Here is a 17,600-nt window from a genome sequence, read left to right as displayed (position 1 = left end):
GAGTAGAATTGTAATAATTTATTTATTCTACACTGTAGGAAATAGTGACAAACAAAAATACAAGCTCTAATTCCCCTCCAGAAAAAATGTATTGGCTATTAATTTCATAAGGAACTCCTTAGTGTTGAACATAGGGAAGCACATGTCTATAACAATTCTATATAGCTGCAAAGCACACCACATTAGAGGATACAAAGTTACACTGTGAGTGTTTAACTGGATCAGCTAATTAGAATGTCATACTCATTCTGCCAAAGTTACAGTCCACAGAGAAAGCACTTTCAATATTTGCCTTCATGCTCTGTCATTTATCTGAAAATGTTTTGAAGAGCTTCAGGCTTTCTAATGCCAGCCAGTTGACAATCAGGTTTGATTTGGGCTGTCTCACATAAAAATCAGTAATACATGTTTCTTGTTTTGGAAAGCAAATAGTATACCTTTCGCACGTAAGATTGTCTAGTTAAGCAACATGAAAAACATTTTGGGCAGGATTTAAATTTGATAGAACTTGTTGTAGCTCAACAGTTAACGTACTGGTCCACTAATTAGAAGGTTTCCAGTTCAACCCCGACCATTGCTAAGCTACCAGTGTTGGGCCCCTAAGCAAGGCCCTTACCCCGTTATTGCTTGAATTGTACTTTGGCCACAATTTTAAGTTGCTTTGGATCCTGTTAAACATTCATACAGACAGATAGAGAAAGAACTTAGCATTGTGAAGTACAATTGGCATTAGAACGTAGCATTATGAGCTACAGGAATACATTGTTTCCATAAGTGTCTAGCCAGGTGCAGCTGAAATGCAGCACAGTACCGTCAGTCATGCTGTACACGTTGGTAAATGATACCTACTGTGAACAAGAAGCAGTAACTTGCTTGGCTGTGTTGCTAAATAGTGACCAGTTGGCCTTAACTGACAACACTGTGTTCATTAAACTCACTCTTCAATGAAAAGCATGTCTTATGCTTGCTTTTGTAATTCATTCTGGAAAATAATGAATGAAAAAAATGTAAATCATAGTATTCTGAAAGTGTTCATCAGCAAAGGGTCACATGTGATGTCCTCATGTTTATTTTAATCCTCCAACACAACACATTTGTCCCATCCACTAGATGCAAACATTACCACTATATACACTCTCGTCTCATGTTTGTAGAACATTTCTATTTCTCTTTGTCACTTTTGTGTATCTTGTATTTTTCCAGAAACTCTGCATGTTTCTGCCTCATGATTTCCTGCTGCTTCTTAAATCCATTCACTCTGCAAAAGTTAAATTGTTCAAAAATCCCAGATTAGAGTTAAGATCTGTGGTCACTGTTCAAGTGCAAATTTCTAAGCAGAAATGTTTCTTAAATAACACTCTTGCTACAAAACAGATATTGCTCATGAACCAATATATCTCATGTATAAGCAGATTTAATTACTTAATTTCTTAGATTCTTGATTTTTATTTTGCTTTCTCAATTTACATAAAATATTCTTTCTTCTTTGATCATTTGTAAATGTACATGTATGTTAATATATGTCAGCTTTCACACCTGGCTCTCTCTTTGGTCTCTTTGTAGATTTCAGTGATGACTCTGTCTTTCTCATCCATGAAATTGTTATGTATATCTTCCAGCTTCCTACAAAGGTAATAGCATAATTCTGTATTACAGGAGAGCTACTAAAAAAAACACATTACAGTCAAAACATATATGCAATTCTGTTTTCCTTTAATAGCCACTACGGGGTAGGGCACTATATTCAGTTATGTTGTCTTGCAATGACACATGGACTCAAAACAGTTTCACTTCTGTGTAGTGTAGAATATGACACGTTGCTGTGAAAACCAATGCATATTAGAAGCAGTATTATAAGTCTGTTCATCCATTTCCTGTGTTGGTCTCTGTGTTACATTGTGTCTACTGAGGCCCACAGAACATTCTTTTTTTTTCTTAAACTATTATCTGTCAGCCGGTGATATATATTTGCTATGTGATACTCAGTCCTGGTCCAGGTGTGAAAACATTAAGCATATTATGACAGACATAAATAAATAAACAACAGGAACCAGGGAATGGCATTGAACATACAATACAGTCCTGTGTCAGACTTTAAAAAAGCAAACAGAAACATTATCAAGTATTCTATCAGTTACTACTGCACAAGGACGAATTTGGGTTGCCATGATGTTGGTGTCACCAACTTTGTGAAAATGTTCATAATGAACACATCATTTAATAAAAAGCCCTTTAGCCAAATGAATGTTTTAGAGCTATTGTGATCTAAATGATTTAACTGACATAATTCCCATCATGGTTACCCCAGTAACAGCACTGCAAAAGTTCAAAATTATAAGAGGAACAACACAGGGTGATGAATTAGGATTCAGGAAAATCAATCCATGATGGTAGCAATGTTAATCTTCCAGCAGCAACAGATGTTTAAAGTTTTTTTTTCTTCTTCAAACTAAAACTGTTGAATGACTTTGTTTGTACAATTTAAATAAAATGCAGGTGATCAAAGAGCCCTTATTAAAAGAATAAATAAATAAATACATTTTACAATCAAGATCATATTTCAAAAGCAAACATGACACATTTTAGATGCATATCTGATGCAGAGCCATGAAGACCACCAATCTCATACTGCACCAGAAGATGCACTTTCTAACTTCTACCTTGGTGTTAGTTTTTGTGCTGCCTACCCTGTGAGACACTGACACTTCTCAAATCTACCAGTGTGTGAAGCACTGTATCAAGCTGTCTTTTCTCGATCAAGAACCGATCCCTGCCTTAAGGCAGTATTAGACATTAGTGTTTCACCAACTAGTCCACATTTGTTGCTCTAATCTAGCTTCCAGTACAACTGCACTGGGTACAACTAGTTTAGTTCATAGATTGAGAAACACTGTTAGATCATCTTGTGTGAATACAGCCATCCCAGTGAGCCTTGTCACGGTACCCAGATTACACAGACATGTTTGGTAGTGCTGAGAGATTTACAGTCATGGCCAAAATGTTTCAGACTAGCACAAATTTTGTTTTTCACAGTTTGCTGCTTCAGTTTTTATGGTGGCAATTTGCATTAACTCTACATTGTGAAGAGTGATCAGATGAATTGTAATTAATTGCAAAGTGATTCCTTGCCATGAAAATGAACTTAATCACAAAAATTAATGCATTCCAGCCACTGCATTTCAGCCCTGCCACAAAATGGCCTGCTAACATAATTTTAGCGACCTTCTCCTTAGCTCAGGAGAAAGTGTTAATGAGGAAAAGGCAGCTGATATCACCCTGTCATGCTGATTGGAAGAGCAGACTGGTTGCTTTAATAGGGTGGTGGTGCTTGAAGTTTTCTTCTGTTAACCATGGTTACCACCAAGGAAAAACATGCTGCCATCATTGCATTTCATGAAAAGGGCTTCACAGGCAAGGACATTGCTGGTTGTAAGATAGCACCTAAATCACCCATTTATTGAATCAAGAGCTTTTTCCAGCATGACGGAGCACCATGTCACAAGGCAAAAGTGATAACCAAGTGGCTCGGTGAACAAAACATGGATATTTTGGGTCCATGGCCAGGAAACTCCCCAGATCTCAATCCCATCGAGAACCTGTAGTCAATCTTCAAAAAGAGGATGGACAAACAAACACAGAAACTATGATCAACTCCAAGCACTGATTAGGCAATAATGGGTTGCCATCAGTCAAGATTTTGCCCAGAAGCTGATATCTAGCTTTCCAAGGTGATTTGCAGAAGTCTTAAAAAAGGGTCAACACTGTAAATATTAAGTCTTTGCTTAAACTGGATGTATCTGTCAATAAAAGGTTAAAACTTATGAAATACTTATAATTGTACTTTACTATACCATATAAACATCTGAAAAGCATCTAAAAAAAACTGAGGCTGTAAACTTTGTGAAAACCAAAATTTGTGTCAGTCTCAACTTTTGCCCATGACTGTATACTTAATTGATATATGTGCTACAGCTATTTTGTTCTTGCCTGATAATTTCATATCATTACCAGTACAAGCTTCTGGACCACATAATTAATTGAAAACATAATCAACAGAATGCTGCAATAATTGTTTGCTGCAAACCTAAATAACACTTGGGTATTTTATATTTTAGAGGCAAGACTACGTTTTTGCCAGGCAGTATTCTGCTACAGTGTATTAGCATTACCAAAGCTATAACTCTTGCCATAGTGTCCTACACTTTAGACACTACCTGAATCCAATGTAGTGAGCACCACAGCTGAGGAGCATGGCGATGAAGCAGTAGCCCACCAGATGTAAATTCTTCTTCCTCTTCCTCTGCCACTCTTTTTCTGTGTAGTCCTGGGAATGTCTGAACTGCTCCCAGTAATGCATGTGCTCAGCAGTCTCCGCAGTGCTGAGAGAGAGAGGCAAGAAAATAGGACAGACCCAACGCATACACACACACACACACACACACACACACACACACACACACGTGTACACAACGATAACCACTGCTTAAATACAAGCAAATGGTTCTGCTGTAAGCTTTTTACCCCATACTATAGCTAATAAACTGAACAACAGCAAAGCAAAGTAATGATAAATGCCCAAGTGCCAGGAGAGTTGTTAGTAGTGAAGCTTACCTGGGGTTGTGCGTATATCTGGAAGAGGGTCTGACATTTGGGTGTCTAGAGTAGTGATGCCTCAGCCTGAGGTCGTACTCCCTCCTGGTTCCATCTTTGCTGAGCATCCGGTATGCCTCATTCAGTTTCACAAATTGGGAATGAAAGCTTGGGTCTGAAGGATTTCTGTCAGGGTGCAGCTAGATGGAAAAAACAATTGAGAGTCACATTTTCATATTAAAGCCTTACAATTAGGAAAACAGAATAACAAACAGATTCAGAAGTTGTTGTTGTTTTTTTCCTGAAGTACACTAAAAATGAATACAACAACCAGAACATAAAACATAGTAGATAAAACTGGGTGAGTTAACTGAGACACAAAAACAAAACAGCATTTTCTTTGACTTTCATTTTCACCTGACACTTTTATCCAAAGCGACTTACAATTATGACTGAATAAAACTTGAGCAAGTGAGGGTTAAGGGCCCAGGGGCCCAACAAGGCAACTTGACATTGACAGGCATTGAACTGGCAACCTTCTGATTAAGTATCTTAACCATTGAGCTACCAGTTTCCTCCTCTCAGCTCTCCTTAACTCTAAGTTAGCTCTATCATGCTTTCTACTACATTTTGCTTACAGAAAAAAAAAACACCATTACACCTGCACCAAACACACACAGAGAATGCATTCACCTCACTCTTACACAGCCAAATACAAAGTTATGTACATAGGCATACATACATGCACATTAATCTTCATATACACACACACAAATATGTTGTACACATATGCACACTTCCAAAAAATCATAGAATAAGATAAAATCATAGACTAAGATGCTAACACCGACATGTCCTTTGAGTCAAAATATCTTAAATATGCCTGCATGTAGACAATGTAGAAACCAAAGTATATTTAAGAAGGTAAAAACAGAAACTGTCCTTCACAGCCCTGACCATGGCTCACATGATAAAGCAACCCCTCTCAAAACCATGACCACAGTAGGCTGAGTATAACTGATCCCAGAGCAAATGTAATCTAATCAATTGAGACCCATCAAGCAAGCCAAAGCCAGAAACAACTTCAATAACCACTTTTGCTTTTCTATAAAATGCCACTTTTGGCTAAGTGGGAACTCAGACTAGTAGGGATGTGTTGCACTACATTGACCTCTACAACACAATTTAACACATTAAGAGATTTTAAATCTCATTTTTATTCTCATCACTTCTATATTAATATTTTTAAGAAGATAAAATTCAAGTACAATTAATATAATGTCAAAGATGAACCTTTTTGGACTTGTCAAAAAATGCATTTTTTATTTCTTCCAGCGATGCATCAGGCTTAACACCAAGAACATCATAGTAACTCGTTGATGACCTGAAAAACATACAAAGGAGCAAAAAAAGCAATTAACTATCTAGATAACTCTTTATATGTTATTCCAAAAGGAGCCACTATGTATATTGGAAAAATAACAATAATATTATATATATTATTCAGTTACAGTGACAGACAAAAGCCTTTCTGTTGCCAAGTCAGCATGAAAATTCAGTTCCATGCATTCTAATTTAAGTAGAATTCTGATTATCTAGATTCTGCATAAAAGAGGAATTAGGCCTTCCAGTTGGGTTCACATTAAATGCTAGTCCACTAAAGATTTTGATTTACTACTACTACTCAAGACTACTACTTTGATTCATACATTAACTTTTGTGTGGAACATAAAGCTAAATTTACAGTATAGTTATTTTATAAAGTCATTTTACAAAATTCTAAAATTACTTTATTTTCTCATATATATATATATATATATATATATATATATATATAGAGAGAGAGAGAGAGAGAGAGAGAGAGAGAGAGAGAGAGAGAGAAGCATCCAGGTGAATAACTGCAGTGTACTCTAGTAAGAGCTGTAGAGAGATATTAAAAATATCCAGAGAACTCTATGTACTTTACTGCAATTTTTAATCTCTTTCTCTATTTATATCTAGTAGTTCTACAAATGGAATTTACAATGACAACGGGAAACGACGTAATATGAAGCATGGATTAATGCACATAATCATTGTGTAGAATTACATTGTTAAAGTAACAAAAAACTAGCCTGTGGGCAGCAGAAAGTGATAACAGGTGCAGAGTGCACTTATAGTGCCACAGACATCTCTGACAAATGCGCAGGTTTGCCTCCACTTGCATAATGCTACCCAAAGGAAAACCTAAAGAGACAGAGATGGTATACACTAATAAGAGAACTACACACAGACACACACACAGTATGCATAGACCTGTGTAGGTGATTCCTCCTTTAATAGGAATCAGCTTTTTTTGTGTGTGTAGAAAACCACACAGGTTTAAATACCTAGCTTATCTTTTGATGTTTCCAAATATATAGGGTATATTAGCTACAAATTGTATTGGTGGCTAGCTAGCTAACCTAGCTATCAAATACAAAGATGAGCTTAGTTATCATTACAAACAAAAGGCGAATATTAATGCTAGTTTACTTGCTAGTCTAGTTACAGGTTTGCTCGTCCTGCAGTTAGTTAACTGCATAGTTAGATAGCTAACCTAGCTAAGGTTTAACCTAGTTTTCACAAGAAAATTTCGACGATGAATTGTAAATTGTTACATTTTTACCATCTCAAAACAGATGGCAAGAATAACTTAGCTCGGCTAAGTCTAGCTTTCATCTGTTAGCCAGCAACCACAGCTGACCGAGCTACTAATGAAAAAGGTTATGTAAACTAGCCCAAAACACAGTTTATGCATACACACGTGATTAAATATTAAACCTTGTAGCCACAAATTAATCGCTTGTCTTGACAACCGCCACAGAAATAGCTATATAGGAATTAACATAAACCTCTAGTTTCATAACAAATATAAACTAGCTAGCTACGAAGGGAGTTTCATAAACTCCAGTCAGCCATTTGATGTCCTTCTCAAGCAGCTTGTCATATGATCAGTCGCTGCTTCGCGTTCTCATTTAGAACAAATTAACCCTTTCTGAAGTGATCGTTCGTTTAGGGTGGAACGTTCCCTTTACTTTGTGTAGTTACAACATGTATAGCTTGTTCCAAAATAAAAGTCTATGGTCTTGATTATAACTGCTACTTATGTATCACCACATCATTAGGCCTTAATTTGACATCAAATTAAAAACCTTTATTTACAGCATGTTTTGAAAGTATGCAAAAATACATTAGCACAATGTTTTTACAGTTAAACACGAATACAATAATACTATACAAATTCTTCTCGTTAAGGAATCAATGGCTTTGACAGTAGGCCCATTTGGTTGCCTTCCATTTCAGTCATGACTGATGGTCCACCTTCAAAAACAAGACAGACATGCAGATTAATCACACATTTTATTGATGATGAATTTCTTTTATAGTCTCTGCTAAATTAACAAATAGCTCTTAACAGCCATACTGTAGATTAAATACAGATAATTCCATGTCGTACTATAGAAAATACACTGCCTGGCCAAAAAAAAAGGTTACACTAATATTTCGTTGGACTGCCTTTAGCTTTGATTGCCACAGCGAATGCATGCCATATTGTTTCCACAAACTTCTGCAATGTTACAACATTTATTTCTGTCCAGAGTTGTATTAATTAACACCCCCCAAGATCTTGTATTGATGATGGGAGATTTGGACCACTGTGCAAAGTCTTCTCCAGCACATCCCAAAAATTCTCAGTGGGGTTCAGGTCTGGACTCTGTGGTGCCCAATCCATGTGTGAAAATGATGCGTCATGCTCCCTGAACCACTCTTTCACAATTTGAGCCCGATGAATCCTGGCATTGTCATCTTCAAATATGCCCGTGCCATCAGGGAAGAAAAATCCATTGAAGGAATAACCTGGTCGTTCAGTATATTCAGGTAGTCAGATGACCTCATTCTTTGGGCACATAACGTAGCTGAACCTAGATATGTCTAACTGCAGCAACCCCAGATCATAGCACTGCCCCCACAGGCTTGTACAGTAGGCACTAGGCATGATGGGTGCATCACTTCAGCCGCTTCTCTTCTTACCCTGATGCGCCCGTCACTCTAGAACAGGGTAAATCTGGACTCATCAGACCACACGGCCTTCTACCATTGTTCCAGAGTCCAATCTTTATGCTCCCTAGCAACAAGTGGTTTTAAGGCTACATAGCTGTTTAGTCCCAATCCGTTGAGTTCCTTTCGCATTGTGCATGTGGAAATGCTCTTAGTTTCACTATTAAACATATTTTTCTACGATTTGATTTCACCATACGTTTAAGTGATCGCTGATCACGATCGTTCAAGATTTTTTTCCCGACCACATTCCTTCCTCAAAAATGATGTTTCCCCACTGTCCTTCCACTTTTTAATGTGTTGGACAGTTCTTAACCCGATTTTAGTAGTTTCAGCAGTCTCCTTAGATGTTTTCTCTGCTTGATGCATGCCAATAATTTGACTCTTCTGAAACAGATTAACATCTTTTCCATGACAAGATGTGTCTTTCGACATGATTGTTTAACAAATGAGAAGCTACTCACTGCATCAGTTAGGGTTAAATAACTTGTTGCCAGCGGGAACAATCACTCATGCAGTAATTATCCAATGGGAGGCTCTTACCTTTTTGCTTAGTTAAAGCCAGGTGGTGACCTTTTTTTGGGGGGGCCAGGCAGTGTATATAGGCACTTCATGCCTATCGAGTAAACGTACTGTGCTTAAATACTTAGGGGGCACACGATGTAGCCACAAATTTGGTGGACTTACCATAGGGTGTTTATGGAAGTAACAGTCCAAGATATAGGATGCCCTTACACATTGCTCTTTTTCATTATAATATTTAATTGCCTCCAGTAGAGGAACAATATTCAGTCTACCAAACTCTTCAGCTACCTGCAGGAATGAGAAAAAGGTGTTAGGCAGACTTAAGGACATACACAGATCAACCATAATATTAAATCCACCTGCCTAATTATTGTGTAGGCCCCCCATTGTACCACCAAAACAGCTCTGAACCATCAAGTTATGGGCTTCACAAGTCCTATGAATGTGTACTGTAGTATCCGGCATCAATATAATAGCAGCAGATCCTTGAAGTTCTGTATGTTATGAGGTGGGCCCTCTACAAATCAGACTTTTTCCAGCACATCCCAAAGATGCTTGATCAGATTCAGATCTGTGGAATATGGAGGCCAAGCCAACACATTAAGTTATTTGTCATGGTCCTCAAACCATTCCTGAACAATAACTGCAGTATGACATTATCCTGCTAAAAGAGGCCACTGTCATTAGGGAATACCATTGGCATGAAGGCTGTACTTGGTCTGCAACAATGTTTATATATTGAAAAGTAACAACCACATGAATGTCACGACCCAAGATTTCCCAGCAGAACACTGCCCAGAGCATCACGTGGCCTCTGCCAGGTTGCCTCCTTTCCATAGTGCATCCTGAGGCCACCTCTTTCCCAATTGGGAGATACACACACACCTGCTGTTTACATGATGTAAAAGAAAATGGACCAGGTCACCTTCTTCCATTAGTCTATGGTCCAGTGATGATGTGCACTTTAGGCACTTTCAGTGATGGACAGGAATCAGTATGGGCACTCTGACTGGACTGTGGCTATGCAGCCTAATACACAGCAAGCTCTGATAGAAAGGTGTCAGTACACAGTTAATCACAGCCAGCATTAACCCTTTCAGCAATTTGCAGTAACTCTTCTGTGTGATCAGATCAGATAAGCTAGCCTTTGTTCCCCATGCATATCACTGAGCCTTGGGCCCCCATGACCTTGATGCCGATTGTCCTTGAACCACTTTTGGTCGGAACTAACCACTGCCTACCAGGAACACCCCACAAAACAGTTTTGGAAGTTCTCTGATGCAATAATCTAGCCATCCCAATTTTGCCCTTGTGAGTGTCACTCATCTTTATGTCTGTCCATTTTGTCTGCTTACAAAACATCAACATCAAGAACTGACTATTTACTTACTGCCTAATATATCCCCACCCCAAGACAGGTGCCACAGTAATGAGATAAATGTTATTCACTTCACCTGTCAGTGGTTTTAATATTATGGCTGATCAATATATAAAGGCAATCCACAATAAAGCAGGCAAAGTTAGAAGAACCTTGTCGGGGATTCAGACATTCTGTGTTCTGTGACCCTGCCTAGACAACAGATATATTCTGGGTGTCTGACAAGACACTCTATTATTCTGACCCCAATGTCATGATCCCTTCAAGTAGGACTTAGAAAAGAAGGATCACACATTCTAACACCCCTATGCTTGACCCTTCTAAAATAAGGTCTTCCAAAATACCCATAATGTTGAAACTCATTAAGAAAGATTGGAGTTGAGGAGATAAACCCTTTCTTAATTACATTTCTAAAAGTAACACTGATGTTTCAGCCAAGCTCATTGGGTCATCCCAAAAGGCAATACTGCATAGCAGCTACAGGTATTGCTGTTTCATACTGGGGAAAAGACTGTCCTCCGTCATCTACTCCTACCTGTGGGCTGCAAGTGCTCAGTAAGTGCAGCACCTCCAAGCTTAGGGTCACCACATCCGGATCAGCCATTCTAAGTGTAGCAGAAAGGGCAGGGAGCAAACCCGCATACGTCAGCTGAACACAGTATTCCGCCCCTTTACAGGCAATGTTACCCAGGATTCTCAGCACCTGCTCAAACAGGAGAGGATAGGAACTGGTAACAGCAGATGGGCAACTTTTGTGGGTTATGCTTAGGATATTGTAGGACGGGGACAACAAAAGTGAAACATTCAGGGATCACAGTTCAAGCATAAAGTGTAAGAATTCATGACACCCGGTGAAAAATTAATGAGTAACAATGACTACTGAAACAATGAATATTTTTTCCAAAACGAATTACAGTGCATTCTGAAGTTGCTTAATAATGCACTCTTTAGGCTCTGTTCAGACAATGCATGCATATGGTATTTGCATCTCTCTTTCACCATTGAATTGATTCCCTTGGAGAAAGGTAAAAGCTGGAGCAAATGTGGCACAAGGTTGAAGAACAGCATGGCTGAGCAAAACACAGGCGAATCAGCTGGAAACAACAAAACAAACATGGCACATGGGTATTGTGTAGAGGTTAGTTATTGAATTCATGACTTACATACACAGTGGCTTAAAGTAACATTGCCTTCTTTGGTTTCAGTAATATACATCAAGATTATATTATATTTATTCCTTTAATTATTCTCTGTGTTAACTGATATGACTTGTCACAGTACCATGTATTTGACATTGACATTGCTGTTACCTGTGAGGTTGTTGAGGACCCACAAGCTCTCCCGGGTCAGAGCAGAGTGGGAGGAAAGGTAAGCCTGACTGAAGACACACAGGGCAACTAAGAGACGGGCATCCTCTACACCCACTGGGCACCCAGCACCCTCATACACCTCAGTGGCCAGCAGATTTCCCAGGCAACGCAGCAGGGGCCAGATCAGCTACAAAGGAAATATAATTTCAATATTTAAAACTACTGGTGTTGTACAATATTTATATGCATTTTGGAAGGTACATGAAACTAGAGATGATTGTTAATGGGGAAAACATGGTAAAAAAAGAGGCAGTGGCTGTGTTAGAAGGCCTTATGGAAAGTCACCAGTTCTAGGCCTTCCTCAGCGCTTCCTTTAGCAGTGGCTCCACCCAGTGTAATCAAAAGGTTACTGCAATGTGAGATGACTCCATGATTTAGCAAGGCAGAGGTATCAACATCACTGCAAAGACAGAAAAATGTAGACACAGATGGACACACAGGAATCTAGGCACAGACAGGAGTACAGACAGGAATACAACCAAAACATATTCAGTGTTGGTCACTGGAACATATCTTTCTCATGTTGATTATTCATTAGTTTAAAGCAAATAAATGTTTGGAAGCAACACTTTACCAGTCAAATTAAATTATTTTTTGGTAACAGAACATTAAAAACATTACCCACAGACCAGTGATTAAAATAATGATTTATTAGTTTTTTGAATACAAGATATGTGAGAAGTAAGGTGTGAAATGCAGAAATATCATACCATGACATTAAATAATGCAAACACCAGGCACATTCAATTGCTGGTCCCAAACCAAATTCAGGATCTGGAGTCAAAAATGAAATCAGGTGTGGGACCAAACCAGAGGCCATTACCAACCTGAGAGACATACAATATTCAGTATGATTACTTAAACTGTATGAACATTTATCATCTGTGACACACCAAAGTATAAGAACACTTAACTGAAGAATATATTTCAAGAGATTATTTTTATTATTTAACTTGTTTATTTGGTCTCTAAAAGCTGTAACTCACGGAATAACTTTGTCAGCCACGTCTTTCTCCTGGAGAAGCTGTGACAAGGTAAAGCCCACTGCCTCCACCACTGCCAAGTTAAATCTCTGATTCTGGGATGTATAAAGGTAGCTAATCAAGTTAGTATACTACAATGTAGGCCCCCCATCAATCGGTCCTATTCCAAGTCCTTCGGCTCAGATCAATACAATATCCAGATACACTCAACTGACAAAAAACCCAGTGTAACAAAGTAATTGTTAGGTTTAGAATTTATGGACTTTATAGGTAATTAGATAAACATGAACTCAACTAAAACTTCCCCGAGGACACAAATGTTCTATCCCTACGGACTGCCATGAGAAGGCGGACAGGATCAGTGATTACCTGAATGCAGTTGGCCAGGGCAGTCACTATACCTTGGGCTAGCAGCTTCTCTCTCACTAAGGCACCATCAGGCCACAGATTCCCTAATATGTACAGGCAAAGCTCCTGCAAATGTGCACACAAATGCACCCGCACATACATGCACACAGACAGAGGTGGAAAACGATAAGAGTGAAAAACAAAATCATATAAACAAGCACTTCTGAGCATGAATCCTTGGTTCATCCCTTTAGCAAGACTCACCCCCACTAACCGTAAGCTTGGTGCTTGGGCTGGAGAGGTATGTGAGGAGGTAAGGCGTGGCAGCTAAACAGGCCTGCCCCACACCAAGGTGGGGAGACTGGGAGAGCTCTTGTAGACAATGTGCTGCTTGCAGCTGACACTGGGCATTGTGACCACTCAGCTGTCCAACCAGCACATACATGCTGTTTTCCACCCTGCAGAAAGAGGGACATGAAGATACTCAGAGACACCAACAGTAAATCGATACAAAATATCCCAAGGAAATTACTCACTACTAACAGTTACAAAATGTTCCATATGCAATGTCTTCAAGTGGTACTTTATCTGTTCTTAACACATCACTTTTGCTGCAATGAGGAATCTTCGCAACACTGCATCAGAGAACTTTGATATGGAAACAAATTAAATTCATACAGCAAAAGTACAAATTTGCATTCTGAGAAGTATCATACTTAGTGAAGATAAGATGAGTCTGAGGGTCTCTCAGGGTCTTCCTAAGCATAGCCAGATGAGTATCTCTCTCCTCTCCACCATATTGTACACTGCGTATCATCTCACGAATCTAGATATTTGCATGGACACACACATCCAATTAAAACATAACAGTGCTTCCTCAAATCAGTTATTTTCTACTGGGAAAACAATTTTGAAATACATCACTATTTTTCTGAACTTCTGGAGCTTTTTTCCCTGCAACATTTACCTGGTCTGGAGAAACAGGAGCACCATCTGTTTCCATAACGTCTTTCTCTTGCTCCTCATCTTCGTTTAACAAAACCCTCTTGCTAATAAGTTGTCTGTCCCTCCTCGCTTGTCTCAGGGCTATAGGGTTTTAAAAGGAAAAACAAAAACACACGAAATATACCCCTCATAAATATGCACAACTAGGTAATAAATATATGTTCCTATACAAAAACATCATACAAAAAATACCAACTAAAACACCTTTTTCGTGTTCTCGCCTCTTGTGCTTAAACTCTTCTAAATCCTTGGCAGAGCGGCTTGCCCTGTGTCGGACTGCTTTTAGTCTCCACATTTTCCATACAGAATTACTTCTCTTTGAATTATGAACCGTTCGTCTAAGAATATGAACTGATTAAACCATTAGCGGTGATGTAATGCTATTTATTCTATTTTTAAACAGCACACAAATTCACTTTACCACAAACGTATATAGGTAGGACCCTTCAAATCGCTGCAACAGGAAATAACGTTTCCAAATTCAAAATTAAAGTCTCGAAGCTTATTTAGCCTATTAGTTGGGTTTGGTCGTTGATTCTATGAGCTTGCATTATCATAAATATAGTTCACTATATTTTAATATAGTATTGTAATAGTTCCATTCAGCACCTGACCAAAAGAATAAAAACCAGACAATTTTAGACATGCAACACTAGTGACAAGGAATTCTAGTGATGTAGGCATAAGTGTGGGCTTAATTCTTTCATGAATGGAAAAAATCTTATGTTAATCAATAAGAATGTAAAGAAATAATCTTCTCACTTCTCACAATATGTTTAAAGGTATTGGCATGATTTTATTATCTTTTTAAATAAATGCAATAAATAAAATATCTTTTTTTTTTTTGCTATAGCAAAAACCTAACATTTATGTAAATATATCTTTATTAAGTTACAAGTGCCAAATCGAAACCTTGCATATACTAACATATGAGTAAATATATGAATGGAGAGAACAAGTGGTAGAAAGAATAAAATAATAAATATAAAGACCATCAAAGAGCAATATGGAATATGAGACAGGTAAGAGTGTTATGAACAGTAGACTACTTATAGCTGTGTATTGACAAATAAGGTGGGTCATGTGCTCACTTAGGCTATATCTTTCTTTTTGTAAAGCTAATTTTTCTGCTGCACTCTTGCTGCTTGGCTGAAAGTCAGATCCCTCACTGAAACATAATCAACCATTAGTGCAATCTAAAAGAATAACAAAAGTGGTGTTAAAGAGTGGATGTCTAGAATTCTGTGTAAAGTTTTAAGTTATTTAAAAATTCTGCAATTTATGATGTTGTTGATGATGATGATTAATGTGCAATCTTGTTCTTGCTTTCTTTCAACAGGTGACTAATTTTAGAGAAGTAAATGTGAATTGCATGAGTCATGATTGCAGCAGAACTTCTGAGGAATTTTGTAAGGAAGAATATGGATAAAAAGCATTCATAATAATTCATCATTACAACCTACTGAGAATTACAGCTTGTTTATGACAATGTTGATTGGTAGAAACAAGAATGTACTCTGATTAAAATGTACAGAGAATTTCAAAAAGAAACACACACAGGCTCACACTTGACAGAGGGAATTTTATTGAAACTTGGGAGATTGTTGATAATGATCAGTGACACATAGGAGGGAAAATATTTCTATAAATGTTTTAATTTGAGATGCATAGTCCTGACTGTTGGGGGTCCAGCCCTTGCAATTACACAAATAAAATATTGAATTATGTTTACATGACTCACTGCTCCCATTTGCTGGGAATTTCATTCTGATTTGATTCATTACATAAAGGACGTAGAAGCAACGCAGATGACCAATGCTGGGACTTTGCCCAGGTGAAGGGTCCGAATGAAGTTAACACAACAGAAGGTGAGAACTAATAGGCTCATCTTGCAACTCCCTTAACATTACATCTGTATATGTCTGCATTATATGTATTTTTAATATTTAAATATGAATCCTATCACCTTTTCTATTTGTCTTAAATAACATTTTAAAAAATCAGTTTTAAGTCTCTTGAGAGCAACAGCCAGCCAAATTCATTGCAGCCGATGAGGATGATGGTATTTACAGCTGTTAATTATAGATACCTTAGGTGAAATAATGATTAGTGACTATTTCCAAACTTTGTAACACCATTTTTGTTGCAAATGGGGCAAATAATGTAGGCCTGTTGTCATACCTCAAGTAATAGGTTACTTGAATGAAAGTTACACTAAACACTTGACTCAAAGTCAGATTCACAGACAAATTATCCATTTATCACAGATCACAAAGTCCCACATTTTGATGACAACTCTAACTGGCATAGTGCAAAGAAGAACAGTCTAAGAATTTGTCTTGACAAGCTATGTTTAAACACTGAAAGATATGCTTGGTACAATTAGACATATAAAGTAGAGCAAAGTTGGAGGTGATAACAATTCAAGTCCTTATATTTCTACTGTGTGACCCTCTCTGTAAATCTATAATTAGAACCCCTTGTGGCTCTTAAATATTCATTGAGGTTTTAATATTTCCTTTTAAAAAGCATGAGCTCCCATCAGTGAGTCATACAGCGTGTGTCAAAGTGAGAAGGACGAAAAAGAGGAGGGGGGGGGTGTGGAGTAAGGAGAAAGAGGAAATTTACTCTTTGATAAGCTCATACTCTAGGGATGAGAACAAATGGCACCTGTTCCCAAAGCCTATAGCCACTAACACAGCATCACAAAACTTGTATCATTTTATTTCTAGGATAAAACCTAGTTTATGGTTCGTTAAAGGCCAAAATCTTTTATTGGAAATAAAAAGAAAATAGAGGCATTGTGAAAATTCTCGGGGACAGTAAACAGGAGGTTTGCAGGGAACCTAAGTAAGCCTAAACTCAAATGTTTTCTTTCATCAAGTTCAGATATGTCAACTGCCAACATTTAAGGTCATTACCAGCTTAGTTAATTAAATTATTAAAATGACCAATGCAATATAAATTCATTGGCGACCTCATGTAGGTTGGTTAATTACTTTTTTTTGTCAAGGTTTGGCTGTTACTGAAACCATCGCACATTAAATGAATTTCCTAAGGAAGGCTTAGGTGTCAGGGAAAGAACAGTTCAGCTACGTAAAAACGTCTTTCTAACAATAACCATGAGGGGGTGCAATTAGTTATATTGTTGTCTACCAAGTTTAGAGAAACTACTTCAGACATTTTGTATTTAATTACCTTCAAGACTGGGATCTGTTTTGTTAAGTAAGGTTCATTCTCAATTTACAAACATATATGTTTACGGTTTGTTACTTTTTAAATTTTAATTTTAAATTCAATAATCTGTTGAAAACAGACGGG

At 37.8% G+C, this 17,600-nt stretch overlaps 2 protein-coding genes across 5 annotated transcripts; both read right to left on the bottom strand.

Moving 5' to 3' along the window:
* Positions 1-6: 6 nt before the first annotated feature.
* On the bottom strand, positions 7-7,568 carry dnajc4 (DnaJ (Hsp40) homolog, subfamily C, member 4). Of its 3 annotated transcripts, none has more exons than XM_027017606.2 (7): positions 7,393-7,568; positions 6,705-6,816; positions 5,884-5,974; positions 4,612-4,790; positions 4,215-4,379; positions 1,537-1,623; positions 7-1,258 (listed from the first exon to the last, which is right to left on the bottom strand). In XM_027017606.2, the coding sequence occupies exons 2-7, from the start codon at positions 6,794-6,796 to the stop codon at positions 1,162-1,164; spliced, it is 711 nt and encodes a 236-aa protein (XP_026873407.2). In that variant the 5' UTR covers positions 6,797-6,816; positions 7,393-7,568; the 3' UTR covers positions 7-1,161. The 3 variants fall into 3 exon arrangements, with proteins under 3 accessions (XP_026873407.2, XP_026873417.2, XP_026873399.2); XM_027017616.2 differs by lacking the exon at positions 7,393-7,568 and adding an exon at positions 6,960-7,363; XM_027017598.2 differs by having other exon boundaries at positions 8-1,258; positions 7,376-7,568.
* Positions 7,569-7,743: 175 nt separating this feature from the next.
* Positions 7,744-14,728, bottom strand: tmco6 (transmembrane and coiled-coil domains 6). 2 transcript variants are annotated; one of them, XM_027016538.2, is made up of 13 exons: positions 14,484-14,728; positions 14,242-14,360; positions 13,991-14,100; positions 13,549-13,732; positions 13,296-13,400; positions 12,930-13,021; positions 12,654-12,770; positions 12,229-12,343; positions 11,884-12,070; positions 11,573-11,667; positions 11,109-11,276; positions 9,358-9,483; positions 7,744-7,932 (listed from the first exon to the last, which is right to left on the bottom strand). In XM_027016538.2, exons 1-13 carry the CDS (start codon positions 14,572-14,574, stop codon positions 7,915-7,917), a joined length of 1,527 nt encoding a protein of 508 aa, XP_026872339.2. In that variant the 5' UTR covers positions 14,575-14,728; the 3' UTR covers positions 7,744-7,914. The 2 variants fall into 2 exon arrangements, with proteins under 2 accessions (XP_026872339.2, XP_026872347.2); XM_027016546.2 differs by lacking the exon at positions 7,744-7,932 and having other exon boundaries at positions 9,390-9,766.
* Between the last annotated feature and the right edge of the window lie 2,872 nt (positions 14,729-17,600).

This window comes from Electrophorus electricus, chromosome 12, assembly GCF_013358815.1.
Source record: "Electrophorus electricus isolate fEleEle1 chromosome 12, fEleEle1.pri, whole genome shotgun sequence".
Lineage (NCBI taxonomy): Eukaryota > Metazoa > Chordata > Actinopteri > Gymnotiformes > Gymnotidae > Electrophorus > Electrophorus electricus.
This window is presented reverse-complemented; position numbering and strand designations above follow the sequence as displayed.

What these genes read in the sequence shown, in the direction of transcription:
- tmco6 (XM_027016538.2), bottom strand. Translation starts at nt 14,574, where the DNA reads ATGTGGAGACTAAAAGCAGTCCGACACAGGGCAAGCCGCTCTGCCAAG. An exon ending in CTGAGGAAGGCCTAGAACTG is followed by an intron (nt 12,071 to 12,228) that starts GTGACTTTCCAT and finishes TTTCCTTTGTAG; the next exon opens with CTGATCTGGCCCCTGCTGCG. An exon ending in GGTCCTCAACAACCTCACAG is followed by an intron (nt 11,668 to 11,883) that starts GTAACAGCAATG and finishes TGTTGTTTCCAG; the next exon opens with CTGATTCGCCTGTGTTTTGC.
- dnajc4 (XM_027017606.2), bottom strand. Translation starts at nt 6,796, where the DNA reads ATGCAAGTGGAGGCAAACCTGCGCATTTGTCAGAGATGTCTGTGGCAC. An exon ending in AGATATACGCACAACCCCAG is followed by an intron (nt 4,380 to 4,611) that starts GTAAGCTTCACT and finishes TCTCTCTCTCAG; the next exon opens with CACTGCGGAGACTGCTGAGC. An exon ending in GAGACCAAAGAGAGAGCCAG is followed by an intron (nt 1,259 to 1,536) that starts GTGTGAAAGCTG and finishes TAACTTTTGCAG; the next exon opens with AGTGAATGGATTTAAGAAGC.